We start from the raw sequence: 13,667 nt of genomic DNA on the forward strand, positions 1-13,667 counted from the left end.
AAAAAAAAAAAAAAAAAAAAAAAAAAAAGTCATGGAGTCAGTTCTGACTTACGGTGACCCCCAAGTGTGTCAGAGTAGAACTGTGCTCCATAGGGTTTTCAGTGACTGATTTTTCAGAGGTAGATCGCCAGGCCCGTCTTCCAATGTGCCTCTGGGTGGATTCAAACTTCCATTTACATTGCATGTAAATGTCAAGTCTTTGGAGGCATGGGGAAGGGATCTTCCCAGAGAAAGTAGCCAGTTTTTCTGTCTGGACTCTCAGCTGTTGTTCCAGTGGGTCTCACAAAAAAAACAAGCAAAAAGCAAGCCAATCTATTTTACAAGTTGTTGTCATTATATAAGGAGCCCTGGTGGCAAGTGGTTAAGAGCTTGGCTGCTAACCAAAAGGTTGGCAGTTCGAATCCATCAGCCGCTCTCTTTGGAAACCCTGTGGGGCAGTTCTGCTCTGTCCTATAAGGTCACTATGAGTCGGAATTGACTCGATGGCAATGAGTTTTTGTCATTATATAAAAGATGCCTACAAATTGCCAAAAACAATAAAAGAGATAGAGAATGGATAGTATTCTTGCCTTCTGGGAGTTATACTCTGAGTGTTGACTTCTGCTTACTGTGGGCTGACCTTCCTTGTCTTTTGTGTTCAGTCTTCCCATCACCTACAAACGTGCAAGTCTCTGTTTTTATCCCTATAGCATTTCAGTTAGCAGCTGAGCTCGTTAACAATTTGTACCACCCAGGGACTCCAGCTTTATATATACTAACCCATTTAATCCTTAAGATACTATGTTTATGCTCATTTTATATATGGGGAAACTGAGACACAGAGAAGCTAAATAATTGTGCACAATTACCTAGCTAGCAATTAGCTGGCTTTGAACCCAGACAGTCTGGTTCATAGAATCTGTGCCCTTAAATACTTTAGTTACTCTGCTCGCGGTCCCTAGGTGGCGCAAACAGTTTGCACTTGACTGCTAACCTAAAGGGCGACGATTCGAACCCACCCAGCTTCCCCACGGAAGATAGGCCTGGCATTCTGCTTCTGTTAAGAAGCCAAGAAAACCCTGTGAAGCAGTTCTACTCTGTAACACATGGGGTTGTCATCAGTCGCAATCCACTTGACCACACTAACAACAACACACTGCCTCCAAGACAAGCTCCTTAACTGGCCTACCATCCCACGACTAGTGTGGTGGGACTCCAGTTTGGAGCCAGTTAGTCTGAATTGTGGTAAAGTGCTCTCTGCATCTCATTCTTTCTACTCTTTCCTCTGCCCAGTCTAGACCCTCACAGCCTCATGCTGGCCTTGAAGTGTTCCTAACTGGTGTATTAATTTCCTAGGCCTGCTGTAACAAACTCCCACAAATTGGTTGGCTTATAAGAACAGAAATGTATTGTTTCACAGTTCTGGAGGCTACAATTCCAAAATCAGAGTGCACCCTTGTGTTGATTCCTTCTGCAGGCTTTCTGTTCCATGCTTCTCTCTCCCCTAGCTTCTGGTAATGGCCAGCAATCCTTGGTGTTCCTTGGCTTGTAAGTTACTCCACTCTGCTTCTGTCTACAGATGGCCGTCTTCACCCTGTGTCTTTCTCTGTGTCTCTTCTCTTTTATAAGGACACCACTCATTGGATTAGGACTCACTTTACTCCAGTATTACCTTGTGTTAAAAATGAGAACATCTTCAAAGACCCTATTTCCCAACAAAGCCACATTTGAGGTAAGCAGGGGTTAGGATTTCAACATATCTTTTTGAAGGACATGATTCAATCCATAACACCTGGTCTTCTTGCTTCCAGTCTTTCTCAGTATTAATCCTGTACACCTCAGACTACTGATGTGCTTAAGTGTGGTTTCTACATCTGTCTTACCACCTCCTTCCTCCAGCAAAATCCTTCCTGAACCTTCCTGTTTAATGCAGTTCAAAATATTTAGGTTGGCCTTCAAGGCCCACCATAGCCTAGCTACCTACCACCTCCCCTCACTTACCTCCTCTTCTCTCTAATACATGGCACCTGCCCTGCAAATTGCTTTGTTCTTTGAACCATGCCTGTGCAAACTCAGGTCTGCAGTGGTGCCTGCACCATCCTTTGCCTGAAACACCCCCGCCTCCCTGCCTTCTTCCTGCTGGTCAAAGAGTGACCTTGGTTCAAGATTTGTTCCTCTGATTGTTGCTTTTTGATTCCTTCTCCTAAACTTATGGACCATTTGTCAGCGTCACTCATGGAGCCCTTATGTCACAATTATGTCTTCTTTTTTCGGTTCCCAAATATATCTTATTAATTAGCATCTAATAGGTAGGTACTCAGTTAAGCGTTGGTAAGGCTTTTGGGAGGAAGGGAGCGATAAACCAGATTTATGCAAAAGGTGTGATCGCTTAACAGCATATGTGTTTCCATTGATCTTGTTGGTATGTGTTTAAGGAAAATCAAGGGTCTTCTTTTCCTGTTCTCTGATTATTGGTGATGATCGGTTGCTTGGCCAGTCCCAAAGATTGCTTAAAAAATGTTGATCCAGGAACCTTACCATCTTCTCTTCTACTTACATTTGTTTTTCTGATATTAAACAAGTGCAGTTGGGTTTGAGAGGGTGTTATTTTTTTTTCTTACCACTTATAAGTAGTCCAGATGGTTATGCAATTCACAGTCTCAAATGTGTCCAGATCATGAAAATCTAAAGGCCTCCGTGTTTGAGTCGAGTCCATATGTTTAGGCATTGTTGTTACTTGTGTGGGTCCACAGAATTTGTTTGAAAATCTAACAGTGAAACTTCTATTCTTGACTGATCCAACTCTGGATGTTCCTGTCCTTCCTCCTGCTAATGAAGTAGGAGAGGGGCCCGGATGCTAACCTCTCAAGGGATTGCATTTTCCTGTAAGTGAGGAAGATAAGAAGAGATTGAAAATACCTGAGCTAAGTCTTTATCACTGTAAACAAACCAGCTTGTACTAGATCAGCTTTTCAGTTGGATCATCCTCCTATATATTGTTGTTAGCTGCCGACCAGTCAGCTCTGACTCATGGTGACCTTATGTACAACACAACAAAATGTTACTTGGTCCTATGTCATCCTCTTGATCGCTCGCTCGTTCCAGTCCATTGTGGCTCTTCTGCCCGCCCATCTCACTGAGGGTCTCCCACACCCTCGTTGGCCCTCCTACTTCACCAAACATGATGAAGTGATTGATCCTTCCCAAAGAAAGTGAGTTGGACAGTGTTCTGTTTTTATTGGCTAATTTTTGGAGGTGGACCGCCAGGTCTTTCTTCCTAGTCTGTCTTAGTCTGGAAGCTCCACTGAAACCTGTCATCCACCATTGGTGACCCTGCTGGTATTTGGAATACCGGTGGGATAGCTTTCATCATTGTATATACACAGTATCATATAAATATAAACCAAACCCGTGGCTGTTGAGTTGATTCCAACTCATAGCAACCCTATAGGACAGAGTAGAACTGCCCCATAGGGTTTCCAAGGCTGTAAATCTTTCCGGGAGCAGACTGCCACATCTTTCTCCTACAGAGCAGCTGGGTTTGAACAGCCAATCTTTTGGTAGCAGCTGAGTGCTTAACCACTGTGCCACCAGGGCTCCTTATATATATCCCAATCAAAACCCAAACCTGTTGCCCTTGGGTAAATTCTGACTCCTAGCAACCCTATAGGACAGAGTAGAACTGCCCCATAGGGTTTCCAAGGAGCGCCTGGTAGATTCGAACTGCTGACCTTTTGGTTAGCAGCTGAACTCGTAATCACTGCACCACCAGGGCACCATCGTGTGCATATATAAAAGCTTACTTAAAAAGAAGAAATTTCTACCACATTAGTCTAAAATGAACCAGGGTAGTAGTCCTCCAATGTTAGTGTGTTTTTGAGTTTCTAAGAAGCTGGTTAAAAATCCAGATTTTAGAGACCCTCTGCCTAGAGATGGTGATGTGGTGGGGACCCAGTAATTGACATTGCTATCAGGAGTCTGGGTTATTCTGTGGTCCCTGGCACCTTCTGTGAGAACCGCTGATCTTTTTTAAAGAATAAATCAGAAGAATAAACTGGCAGAATTCACACTGAATCCCTGGCCCCCTGATGTTGGTTGGTGACTTGCTCGCCAGTCAGCTGTTTGCCTCTTGGTCTGTGTCGTTAATTGTGGGATGGGTTCAGCCAGTTGCCTTTGTAGGCTTCCGTCCCTAACACACCATCCCCACCCAACCACCTACGCACCTCCCTGTTTTCTGTAAAATGGTCAGTGTACTGTCTATAATGAAGCTTTTTTTTTTCTAGCTAGCTATCTCCAGGGTTTAAAATACTACATTTATTAGAATATGCAACTCTTCCTGTTACCCTATTGATGTGGTTTGGTGAGGGGTCAATGGTAGTGGCTTCTTAGCTTCTAGTTTTCACTAGAGTTTCAAGTGCCCAGTGGGCTTAGAGAACAATTCTGAGTACCATTATTTCACATCTAGAAATTACTTTGTTCATTTGGTAGAGATCTACTGAACACCTACTTACCAAATATTACTGTTGGCACTGGGGTCAGTATACAAAATAGACGACATTCCTGTCTTCATGGAATTCACGTTCTAGTAGTGGGGGGAGTAGAGTAAGGGAAGGGGGATAGAGTGGTAGAGGGGAGAGATGTTACAAAAAAGTTTATAGGGTGGTCAGAGAGAAGGTGACATTTGAGCAAAGACTTAAAAGGAGGAGAGTGAGTGAGCCATAGGGATATTGGAGGGACAACAGTCCAGGCAGAGGGAACGGCTAGTGCAAAGGCTCTGAATTGACAACAGGTCTGGCTGTTCAAGGAGCAGCGAAGAGGCCAGCGGGGCTAAGCAGCATGAACAAGGGGTGATAATGTTGGAGAGGAGGTCAGAGAAGAAATGGGGGCCATTGTAAGGATTTGAGCTTCTCTCCTTAGTGAATGGAAAGCCATTGGAAGGTATTGAGCAGAAGGGTGGCAGGATCTGACCTGGATTTTAGAAGGGTCTCTTTGGATGCTGTGCTGACAGTAGACTGGTGGGGAGCGTGGGTGGAACCAGAGGGACCTGCTAGGAGTCGACTGCGGTAATCTAGGAGGGACTGGATGGTTAAGGGCAGAGTGGATACAGCGGAGGTGGTAACAAGGGATCAACTTCTGGGTATAACTGGAAGGATGAGCCAACAGAATCTTCTGATGATTTCATGGGGGAAGGGTGAGAGATAGAGTGGATTCAAGGATAATTTTTGGCTTGAGTCACTGGAAGGATAGGGTTTCCATCAACTGAGACAGGGAAGGCTTTGGGTGAAGCTAGATTTGGGGTGGAAGATGAGGAATTCAATTTTGGACATATGTTTGAGAGGCCCATTAACATCTAAGTGGGCCTGCTGTGGCAGTTGGATGTATGAGTTTGGTGCTCAGGAGATACCATCTGGGAGTTTTTAGCATGTAGGAAGGCAAATAGTCTTTTTGAAAGTTTATTTTCTTTTAAAAATTCTTGCTTTATATTTGAGTCTGTTAACGTGTATGTACAAGTATATATATGTATGTGTGCGTAATTCTCTCTATATGAAATTTTACGTATATAGGTATACACAGGATTGTGTGTATATGCATATGTATACGTGTGTGTGTGTGTGTGTGTATAAAGCCGGTAAACAAACCCGTTGCCGTCAAGTCAATTCCAACTCATAGCGACCCTGTAGGACAGAGTAGAACTGCCCCATAGGGTTTCCAAGGAGCGGCTGGTGGATTCAAACTGCTGACCTTTTGGTTAGCAGGCGAGCTCTTAACCACTACGCCGCCAGGGCTCCTATGTCTGTATGCATATATAAATATATTCCTTCTAATTATATTTCATAGTCTATTGTTTATAGCTTTGGTTTCCAGACTAGTGTTGAACCCCTAGCCTTCAGTGTAGACTGTCTTATTCACTAAGTCGTTCTTTGGTTCCTAATGTGTTCCTCCAGATCCACCCTTGGTAATCGTCTGTATTGTTTTTAGTTGCCATATTGGGCTCATTTTCACTCCTTTGGGCATTATTTTGTGAAACGGACTACCACTGGTGAAAATGGTTAAAATTTGAGTATCTATTGTTAAAATCTCTTCCCCAGAGTAGGTGGCAGAGCCTTCGAGTGTGTGTAAACGGTGGAGTGGGCCTTCTCTTCTCTATCATGTGACCATGCTTGGCATACTTTAGCCATGATGGCACCGTGCTCTTGTGTCAGCAACTTGGCAGATGTCTGTAGCGAGGCATCAGATTGTACGGTGTCTGCTAACAAATCTAATGGGAAGAAAGAAAAGGGACTTCTCAGGATTATCTTTTTTTTTAGGATTAAATTTGTGCCATTTAGCTGTTTGATAACCCTGTAGTTCATGCTACTTTATTAGAAGCCTATTACGCAATTTTTCACATGGGTGTCAAAATAATTTCAGTGAAAATGATGTTGTGTGGGCTCATCAAGTGAAGTCTTTGTCTCGTGATTACAGATGGGTTTTTGTCTGCACTGCTCTACTTTTCTCCCAAGCCCTTTGCTGGGAGAGCTAGACTTAACAATCGCCATTAATTTACTCTGGCACTTCACTCGGTCAGACAGGTCACGAACACGATGGATGTTAATAAATTAAAAAAAAAAAAAAATCCGGCAGCGCTCCTTTTTAATTGATGTCCTTCATAAATTTATTTGCTGAAGCTGTAATTACTCGTCAAGCAGCAAAAGCAAATCTACCTCCAAGTACAATGGAGATATTCTTTTGTGAAATTATTAAGACACAGAAGTTCGACATGCAGAGTAATTTAGTTCTGCTTTATAATGATATCTTTGGGGATTATATCTTCGGGGATCACATCTATTAGAGCCTATCAGAGTGGAAAAGGGCCAATCACCAAAGTACCTTATAAATGCCCCTACCTTGCAGTGGCCATTTCCATATATATATGTATACGTAGGTATATATACACACACAAACCTGTTGCCATTGAGTCAGTTTCAAATCATGGCGACCTCATGCGTTACAGAGTAGAACTGCTCTGTAGGATTTTCTTGGCTGTGAACTCTATGGCAGTGGCATCATTAGAGGGGTGCAGGGGGTGCAGACCACACCAGGTGATGCTGTCAGACGGTGACACCAAAATGACTATAAAATTTTTGTGCAGTGTTTAGTGGAAATTTATTATTTTTCATAAAAATATCCCTGTAGTTAGTTATAACAACAAACACATTTTTCATAAGCCGAGCTTACATGTATCAGTAGACCTACAAGGCTAAAACTCTGTGCTAATTTGCTTTTTGAACCTTGTAACGTGCTCAGTCAGAGCTGTCATTATCACCCAGTTACGAGGACACCTCGAATCACGTGGTTTCATCTGCACGTGCTACAAGCACACACTGTTGTTCTTGTTGCTGCTGGTGGTGTGTGACCATGAGTCATTGCACAGGGTGACACCAACCCTAGTGACGTCACTGCTCTTCAGAAGCAGATTGTCAGGCCTTTCTTTCGTGGTGCCACTGGGTGGGGTTGAACTGCCAACCTGTTAGTAGTCCAGTGCAAACCGTTTGTATATGTATATATACTTTAAAACTGCTGGGATTGGCCTAATGATAGTCTGGTTATTTCTTTAATAATATTGGTATATGCCCTTCAGATTAATTAACTCTCTGTTTCATCTGATGTTCCTTTAGTTTATTTGTTTTTTGACTCTTGAAATTGCATAGAAAAACCTTACGTGGTTGAGTAGGGGATCTCTGAATGAATGTCAGTGGAGGGTTGTCATCTAGAAAGTTTGGAAGTAGACCTAATTAAGGTGACCTAGAATGGGTAATTTAGAAATTTTTATTTAGTTGATTGATAAAGCTCCGAAATTTCCTCTTGGTGTAAAATTAGGATATTAGCTTTTATAAGAACGACTCTAGGAATGTAAAAGAATACTCTTAATAAAGGACTTGGAACAAGATTTCCCAAGTGTTTTTGTGGAATGCAAGGTGTTGTGGGGGAATAAAAGGAAATGCCCCACAGCCATGTTTTTTAAAACATTGGTTTATTATCTCTTAAAGAAAACTGTAAGCTTTGTCCAAGTAGGACTCCTGTTGTCTTTCTCACCATTTTGTCTCCAGTGCCTAGCGCAGTGTCTGGCACATAGTAGGTTTCTCATAAGTATTTGTTGAATGAATGACCTTCAGGACTTCTCAGAGCCTTTGTCTTTATAATGAGCATTGTGGCCCATTAAAATGTCTGCCGCCTTTCCTGATCTTTCTGGGCTAGCGAACTCTTTTCTTGAGCATTTTACCAGACCCAGGTACCTTGAAATACCCTCTGCCATTTTCTAGCATTCAGTAAAATAGATAACAACAAAGTTTTAAATATAGCTGAGCACTGAGTGAAGTGTTCGTGTTCTGTGGATATTGGAATGTACAGAGTGCCGAGGCAGGAGGGATGCTAGGCATCCTTGTTTGCATCTACAACCTTGGGCAAGTTGCTTGACCCTAGAAGACTCAGTGTACTAGTCTATAAAGTAGGAATAATAGTAATAATAATGTTTATCTCACTAGTTGTTGGGAAAGTAAATTGCATTTAGTCCCACTTTCGAAAATTTTATCTGTGTATGTAGAGTGGCACACTTGGCTAACCCAAAACCCAACCTGTTGCCAATGAGTGGATTCTGACTCATAGCGACCCTATAGGACAGAGTAGAACTGCCCCATAGGGTCTTCAAGGCTGTAATCTTTACAGAAGCAGACTGCCACATCTCTCTCCCACGGAGCAGCTGGTGGGTTCGAACCACTGACCTTTCGGTTAGCAGCTGAGTGCTTAACTACGGAGCCATACTTGGCTAAACACTCAATAAACCTTAGCCATGATCAAACAATTAAGTGATGAATTATCCCAGTTAGAACAGGTGATTGTGGGGTATTGAAGTTAAAATGTGCTCAATCTGTCTCTCTTCCTCCTTCTCTTCAATAAATATTGGAATGCTTATAATGTGCCAGGCACTGTTGTTAATTCTGGGGGAGACGTGGTGAACACGGCAGGCGAGGCCCTTCCCTCTGGACATATAGGGATTTCTTTAATGCAATGTGTTTACGCTGTCACTGTCCCTTAAAACATAGAGTGAATTTAATTGTACACAATTCACTTAAAGTTAATTGTTCCGAGGTCGTGAGTGATCCACCCCAAAGAGTCACTTTTTGTCTCAAAGCAAGTAAAGCAGGATTCATAGGTCGTCTTTTAAAATAAAATAATGAAATTAAACTTCATGTTACTGTTGTCGTTAGGTGCTGTCGAGTTGGTTCCAACTCATAGCAACCCTATAGGACAGAGCAGAACTGCCCCATAGGGTTTCCAAGGAGGGGCTGGTGGATTTGAACTGCCCACCTTTTGGTTACCAGCCGAGCTCTTCACTAGATAATGTAAATCAAATAGAAAGTGGCCCACGAACCACTTCATTGCTTCCTTTGTGACCAGTTTTTTACGCTCACGGTACCGGCTGCCAGATTTAGCAAATAGAAATACAGAACACCCAGTAACATTTGAATTTCAGAGAGATAAAGAATAATCTTTTTTGATGTAAGTATATCCCAAATAGTGCATGGGACATACTTATGCTAAGGAAAAACAAAACCAAAAAAACAGCTGTTGACCAGACATTCAGATTTCACTGGTGTTCTGTATTTTATCTGGCTATGCTACCGCACCAAACCAGAGTCCCAGCCTCCTGCGCAGGAGAAGGACAATTGCCTGCAACGAGTCAACGTTTGAAGCCACCTTTGTAGAAAAGAGAGATGTTACGCAATCAGAACAGAAACCTTGCCTTCTATTTAGAATGATTTGTAACTGTTCCTGCCTGATTGCCAAGTGTTTCTAAATTAAAAGCCATTAATTAAGGCCTTATATAGATACAAAAGATATGCAAGGAGTGCTTTGTAATTCCAGCTCACTACTTCAGGTGAGAGCTTTTCAAATTACGTGGACCACTGGAGCCACCTGCTTGACTAAATGCTGTGCAGCCCGCGCAGCTCATCGTGGCTCCACGGCAGTGCCCGCGTTGTTACTGATTTTTCTCATTTCTCCAGGGCAAATACTAATTAATGGATACAATTCACAGCTGATTAGCTGTAGTTTCTTCAGTAATTACATTCACATACTAACTGTTCAGAAGAGGGTTTCTAACCCAGTTTTTATTTCACTCTAAGCTTAATTTGTTTTTTGAATGTTTTAGGCCCTTGGTTTAATAGCCATTTTATTTTTCTTTGTTGTTTTAGGTGCTATTAGATAATAAGTGAGTTTAATCTTAAAAAAAAAAAAATACTCCCTGATAATGAGCTGTTTGCTTTAGATGGATTTCTAATTCCCCAACAAAACCTACATTTAAATAACGTTGAAGTCATGATGCAGGCGGGAGGGAGACTTGGGAAGCCAGGATTGGTGCTTGGAATTCAAGTTATCATACACATCCAGCAGAGCATTCAGGACAGAGGCCCCAAGTTTAGGGTCATTAGTTCATCAAAAATTCCATGAAAGAAACCCATACTTTTTCTTGGATACATTTAACAGAAGAATGGGGAAAGTGTGTGTGTGTGTGTGCGTGCACACAGGCCTGCGTGCACGGCACATTCATTTTTGATACCACATGCCTTCCAAGAAACCAGAAGGTTTTCTTAAGCGCTAACAAATACATCTTTCAGAAATCCCTATAAAGATACTTATCCAAAAGAATCTGAGCCTTTCTGATGGCCCATTGTATGGATGTGTATCTATTTAGGTGTCCAAGACAGGCTGGGATTTTGCTTCTGTAGACCATAGCCGTGTTCTCGAACCATTAGAATCTGTTTAGTTCTTGGATTCCTGACATCATAAAGGATAGCATGTCAATTCTGCTTCCATACACGAATCCTACAGGTTCTGACTTGGGGGCTAAGAACCCCTTGGAAATAAGTGTTTGTTGGCTTATTGAGAGGAAGTTCATCTGAGTCTTCCATATCTGTAATCTAGATTCGATTCTATATGTTCTCCATATCTGTCAGTGTACCTGTGTATCTCTCTCTCTATCTGTTGGGAAAAATTGTACCTTTTACTTTAAATAATTACTGGCTCTGTTTAGTATTTCTATTAGAGAATGAGCATATACATTTTACCCTTTGAAGACCAAACCTGTGTTTTATTTGATGCATTAAAGCGGGGGCGGGGGAGGGGATACACTTTATAAAAAGAAGGGCATTCCTTTATACCATTTAGAAATCATGAAAATAATACAGCTCTAGATAATTATGCTCCCAGAGTGTTTCCATATTGCCAGACTGATAGGATGTTCAAAGCAACAAAACTTGCCTCCTTACACCATTTGAATCTGAAAATACATTTCTGCCAAAATCCAAGTTTTACATTTTGATAACAGGTCCCCAAAGTAAAGAGCTTATGTCTGAAATGCTGATACAGTCTTATTTGTGATGGTCTGAATGGGCTATTGTGTTAGGGAATTAAATAAAAATTGCTGTGCTCGTAAGATTTTGCTTATTTTTTAAACCTCTTTGCGCTTAGTGTTACATCGAGAGATTAAATATCACTGTTTTCAACAGCGCCGATGGCTATAGATACCGTTTTAAGCACTGTTTGGAGATTTTAAAAAAAAAAAAATTCTTTGGTCTTATTATTTATTTATATTCCTGCCACACCCCATTCACTAGAAAATAGAATTGGAGTCCTGGGAATTGCATTTTATTCCCTTTAATTCGCATTTTCACCTACCCACCTTTGTGACATCTGTTCTTGAAAAGTAAGCTGTGAAATCCCAACATGCTTTAAAAATGTGTCAGATTTTCTTGGAAACTCTTTTTCTTCTAACATTGATGAAAGCCCGTTCAATAAACAGCAAAAACTGGTGACTCGTCGGCCAAATGCTCGTATATCCCACCCCCACCCCCCCCGTTACGTAGTCATAATGAGAAACAAAATCATTTTCTAGAATTATTTAGTTAGCTTCACTCTGCTCTTCCTTTTCCAAAGGAACTGGCCAACAGTACTGCATAGCACCTTGGAAGCTTTGTCATGGTTCGTGTTTGGTCTGAGTAGAACTACCCTTTATCCAGTAACCACAGCATACTTTCCAAATCACGTCTGAATGTTACGTAAACGTAATAATGCTTTATTATGCTGCATACTTACGTACAATGATCTGCTTTCTTGTAGTTTGGAAATAACAGCAACTACATGAACATGGCCGAAGCTAACCACACGTTGTTTGCAGCCAGTGAGGTGGGTGTCTGCCTTTCTGTGTGTTCCTGTTTTGTATGCTATTTGAATAATTTAATAGGCTTGCAGAGAAAAGCAAAGTATCTAAGTTTTCTATCTTCTATGGCACGGAGTAGTGACTTTGGAGAAGATAAGAAAAAAGTCTATTGGAAAAGAAAATAACCTGACAAGTCTTTATAAGCTGTCCATAGGCTATAACTAACATTAGTAACTTCACACATTTCCTGATGGAGAAAGGTATATGCAAACAAAAACACACGTGTGAGAAACTGTGTAAACAATACGTGCACGGAAACAAACTGTGTTGGCATCTAGGCGGAGAAGGGGTTATTGTGGAAACCAGGCTGAAAGTGACTTTAATAGAAAATGTTTTAACTTCATGTCTATAGGGAGAATTTAAGGCATTGTAATTTGGGAAACGTTGTGACAACAGTATTCTAGTTTCTTGGGTTTTGGACGTGGATGATGTGAAATGAGTATTTTCTTTGTTGCTTGATCTCAACAGCCTAGTACAGTGCCTGGCATGCGGCAGGTGCTCAGTAAGTACTTGTTGAGTGAATGAATGAATGGGCATACTCCAACACCTGGTCTTAGATGGGAAAACTGGGTGATGGAATCTAAATGCAGCACTGTGTTGGCTCTGGGTTTGTCTTCAGTTTATGGGTGCAAATGGGATAAACATCTTGTTGCTGTTTTTACTGCCGTCCCTCCTTATTGACTTAGGGCTGTTGGTCTGATTTCATAGGCCTGCCCTCCAGAGAAACCTTGATCTTGACTAAATCAAGAAAATGGTTCCCTAAAAAATGGTTGACTGTGTGAGATATGAGATTTTGAAAACAAGAACAAACAGAAGTGAAATTGGTCCAAATGGAACATTTTCTCTTGCGGGTCATATAGTAGAAAGTCTTCATTTTCCAAATATATTCAAATACAGGGAGCTGAACTAGTTTGACCCCAGAGAATGAAAATAATAATGGCTGCGTAAGTGATCTTGGTACAGGGAAGCAAGTGATAAGAAAGAAATTAACTTTGAGAAATGATTGGAGTAAGTGGGGACTCAAGAATGAAGGGTAGTCTTAGATTGATCATTTTTACAGTGACCATCATGTCTAACCAAGAAGACAGCTTAGCTAAGGGAATATTGTTTGGCACTGGCTCCTGTGTTGTTTGTGATAATGAACACAAACCCCATCTGTAAGGGCAACATGATGTTTCATTCTGTAGGATTTTTCTCCCTACATTTGAATCAAACATTGATGAAGGCTCCACTGCCAGCAGCTGTTCAGAGACAATTTAATTCCAGCTGTGATAATTCACCGTGTCAGACATTGGCTGTTACATGTTGATACAACAGTTCTCCAGATTTGCATTTTTATCAAAAGGAACAAATGTTTTGAACATTTCAGTACAGATGGTATTTAACCATGTACGTACTACTACTTTAACATGTTGAAGGTAAACACTGA

The 13,667-nt window shown here is 41.4% G+C and overlaps 1 protein-coding gene across 1 annotated transcript in view; it reads left to right on the forward strand.

Moving 5' to 3' along the window:
• Positions 1-13,667, forward strand: part of TOX3 (TOX high mobility group box family member 3) — a 127,466-nt gene that overhangs the window by 81,658 nt on the left and 32,141 nt on the right. Inside the window, exon 2 of the mRNA XM_004371590.2 lies at positions 12,139-12,204. Coding sequence (XP_004371647.1) covers positions 12,139-12,204 — 66 coding nt within the window. The remainder of the gene's footprint in view (positions 1-12,138; positions 12,205-13,667) is intronic.

Source organism: Trichechus manatus, unplaced genomic scaffold (genome assembly GCF_000243295.1).
Source record: "Trichechus manatus latirostris isolate Lorelei unplaced genomic scaffold, TriManLat1.0 scaffold00014, whole genome shotgun sequence".
In the NCBI taxonomy this organism is placed as follows: domain Eukaryota; kingdom Metazoa; phylum Chordata; class Mammalia; order Sirenia; family Trichechidae; genus Trichechus; species Trichechus manatus.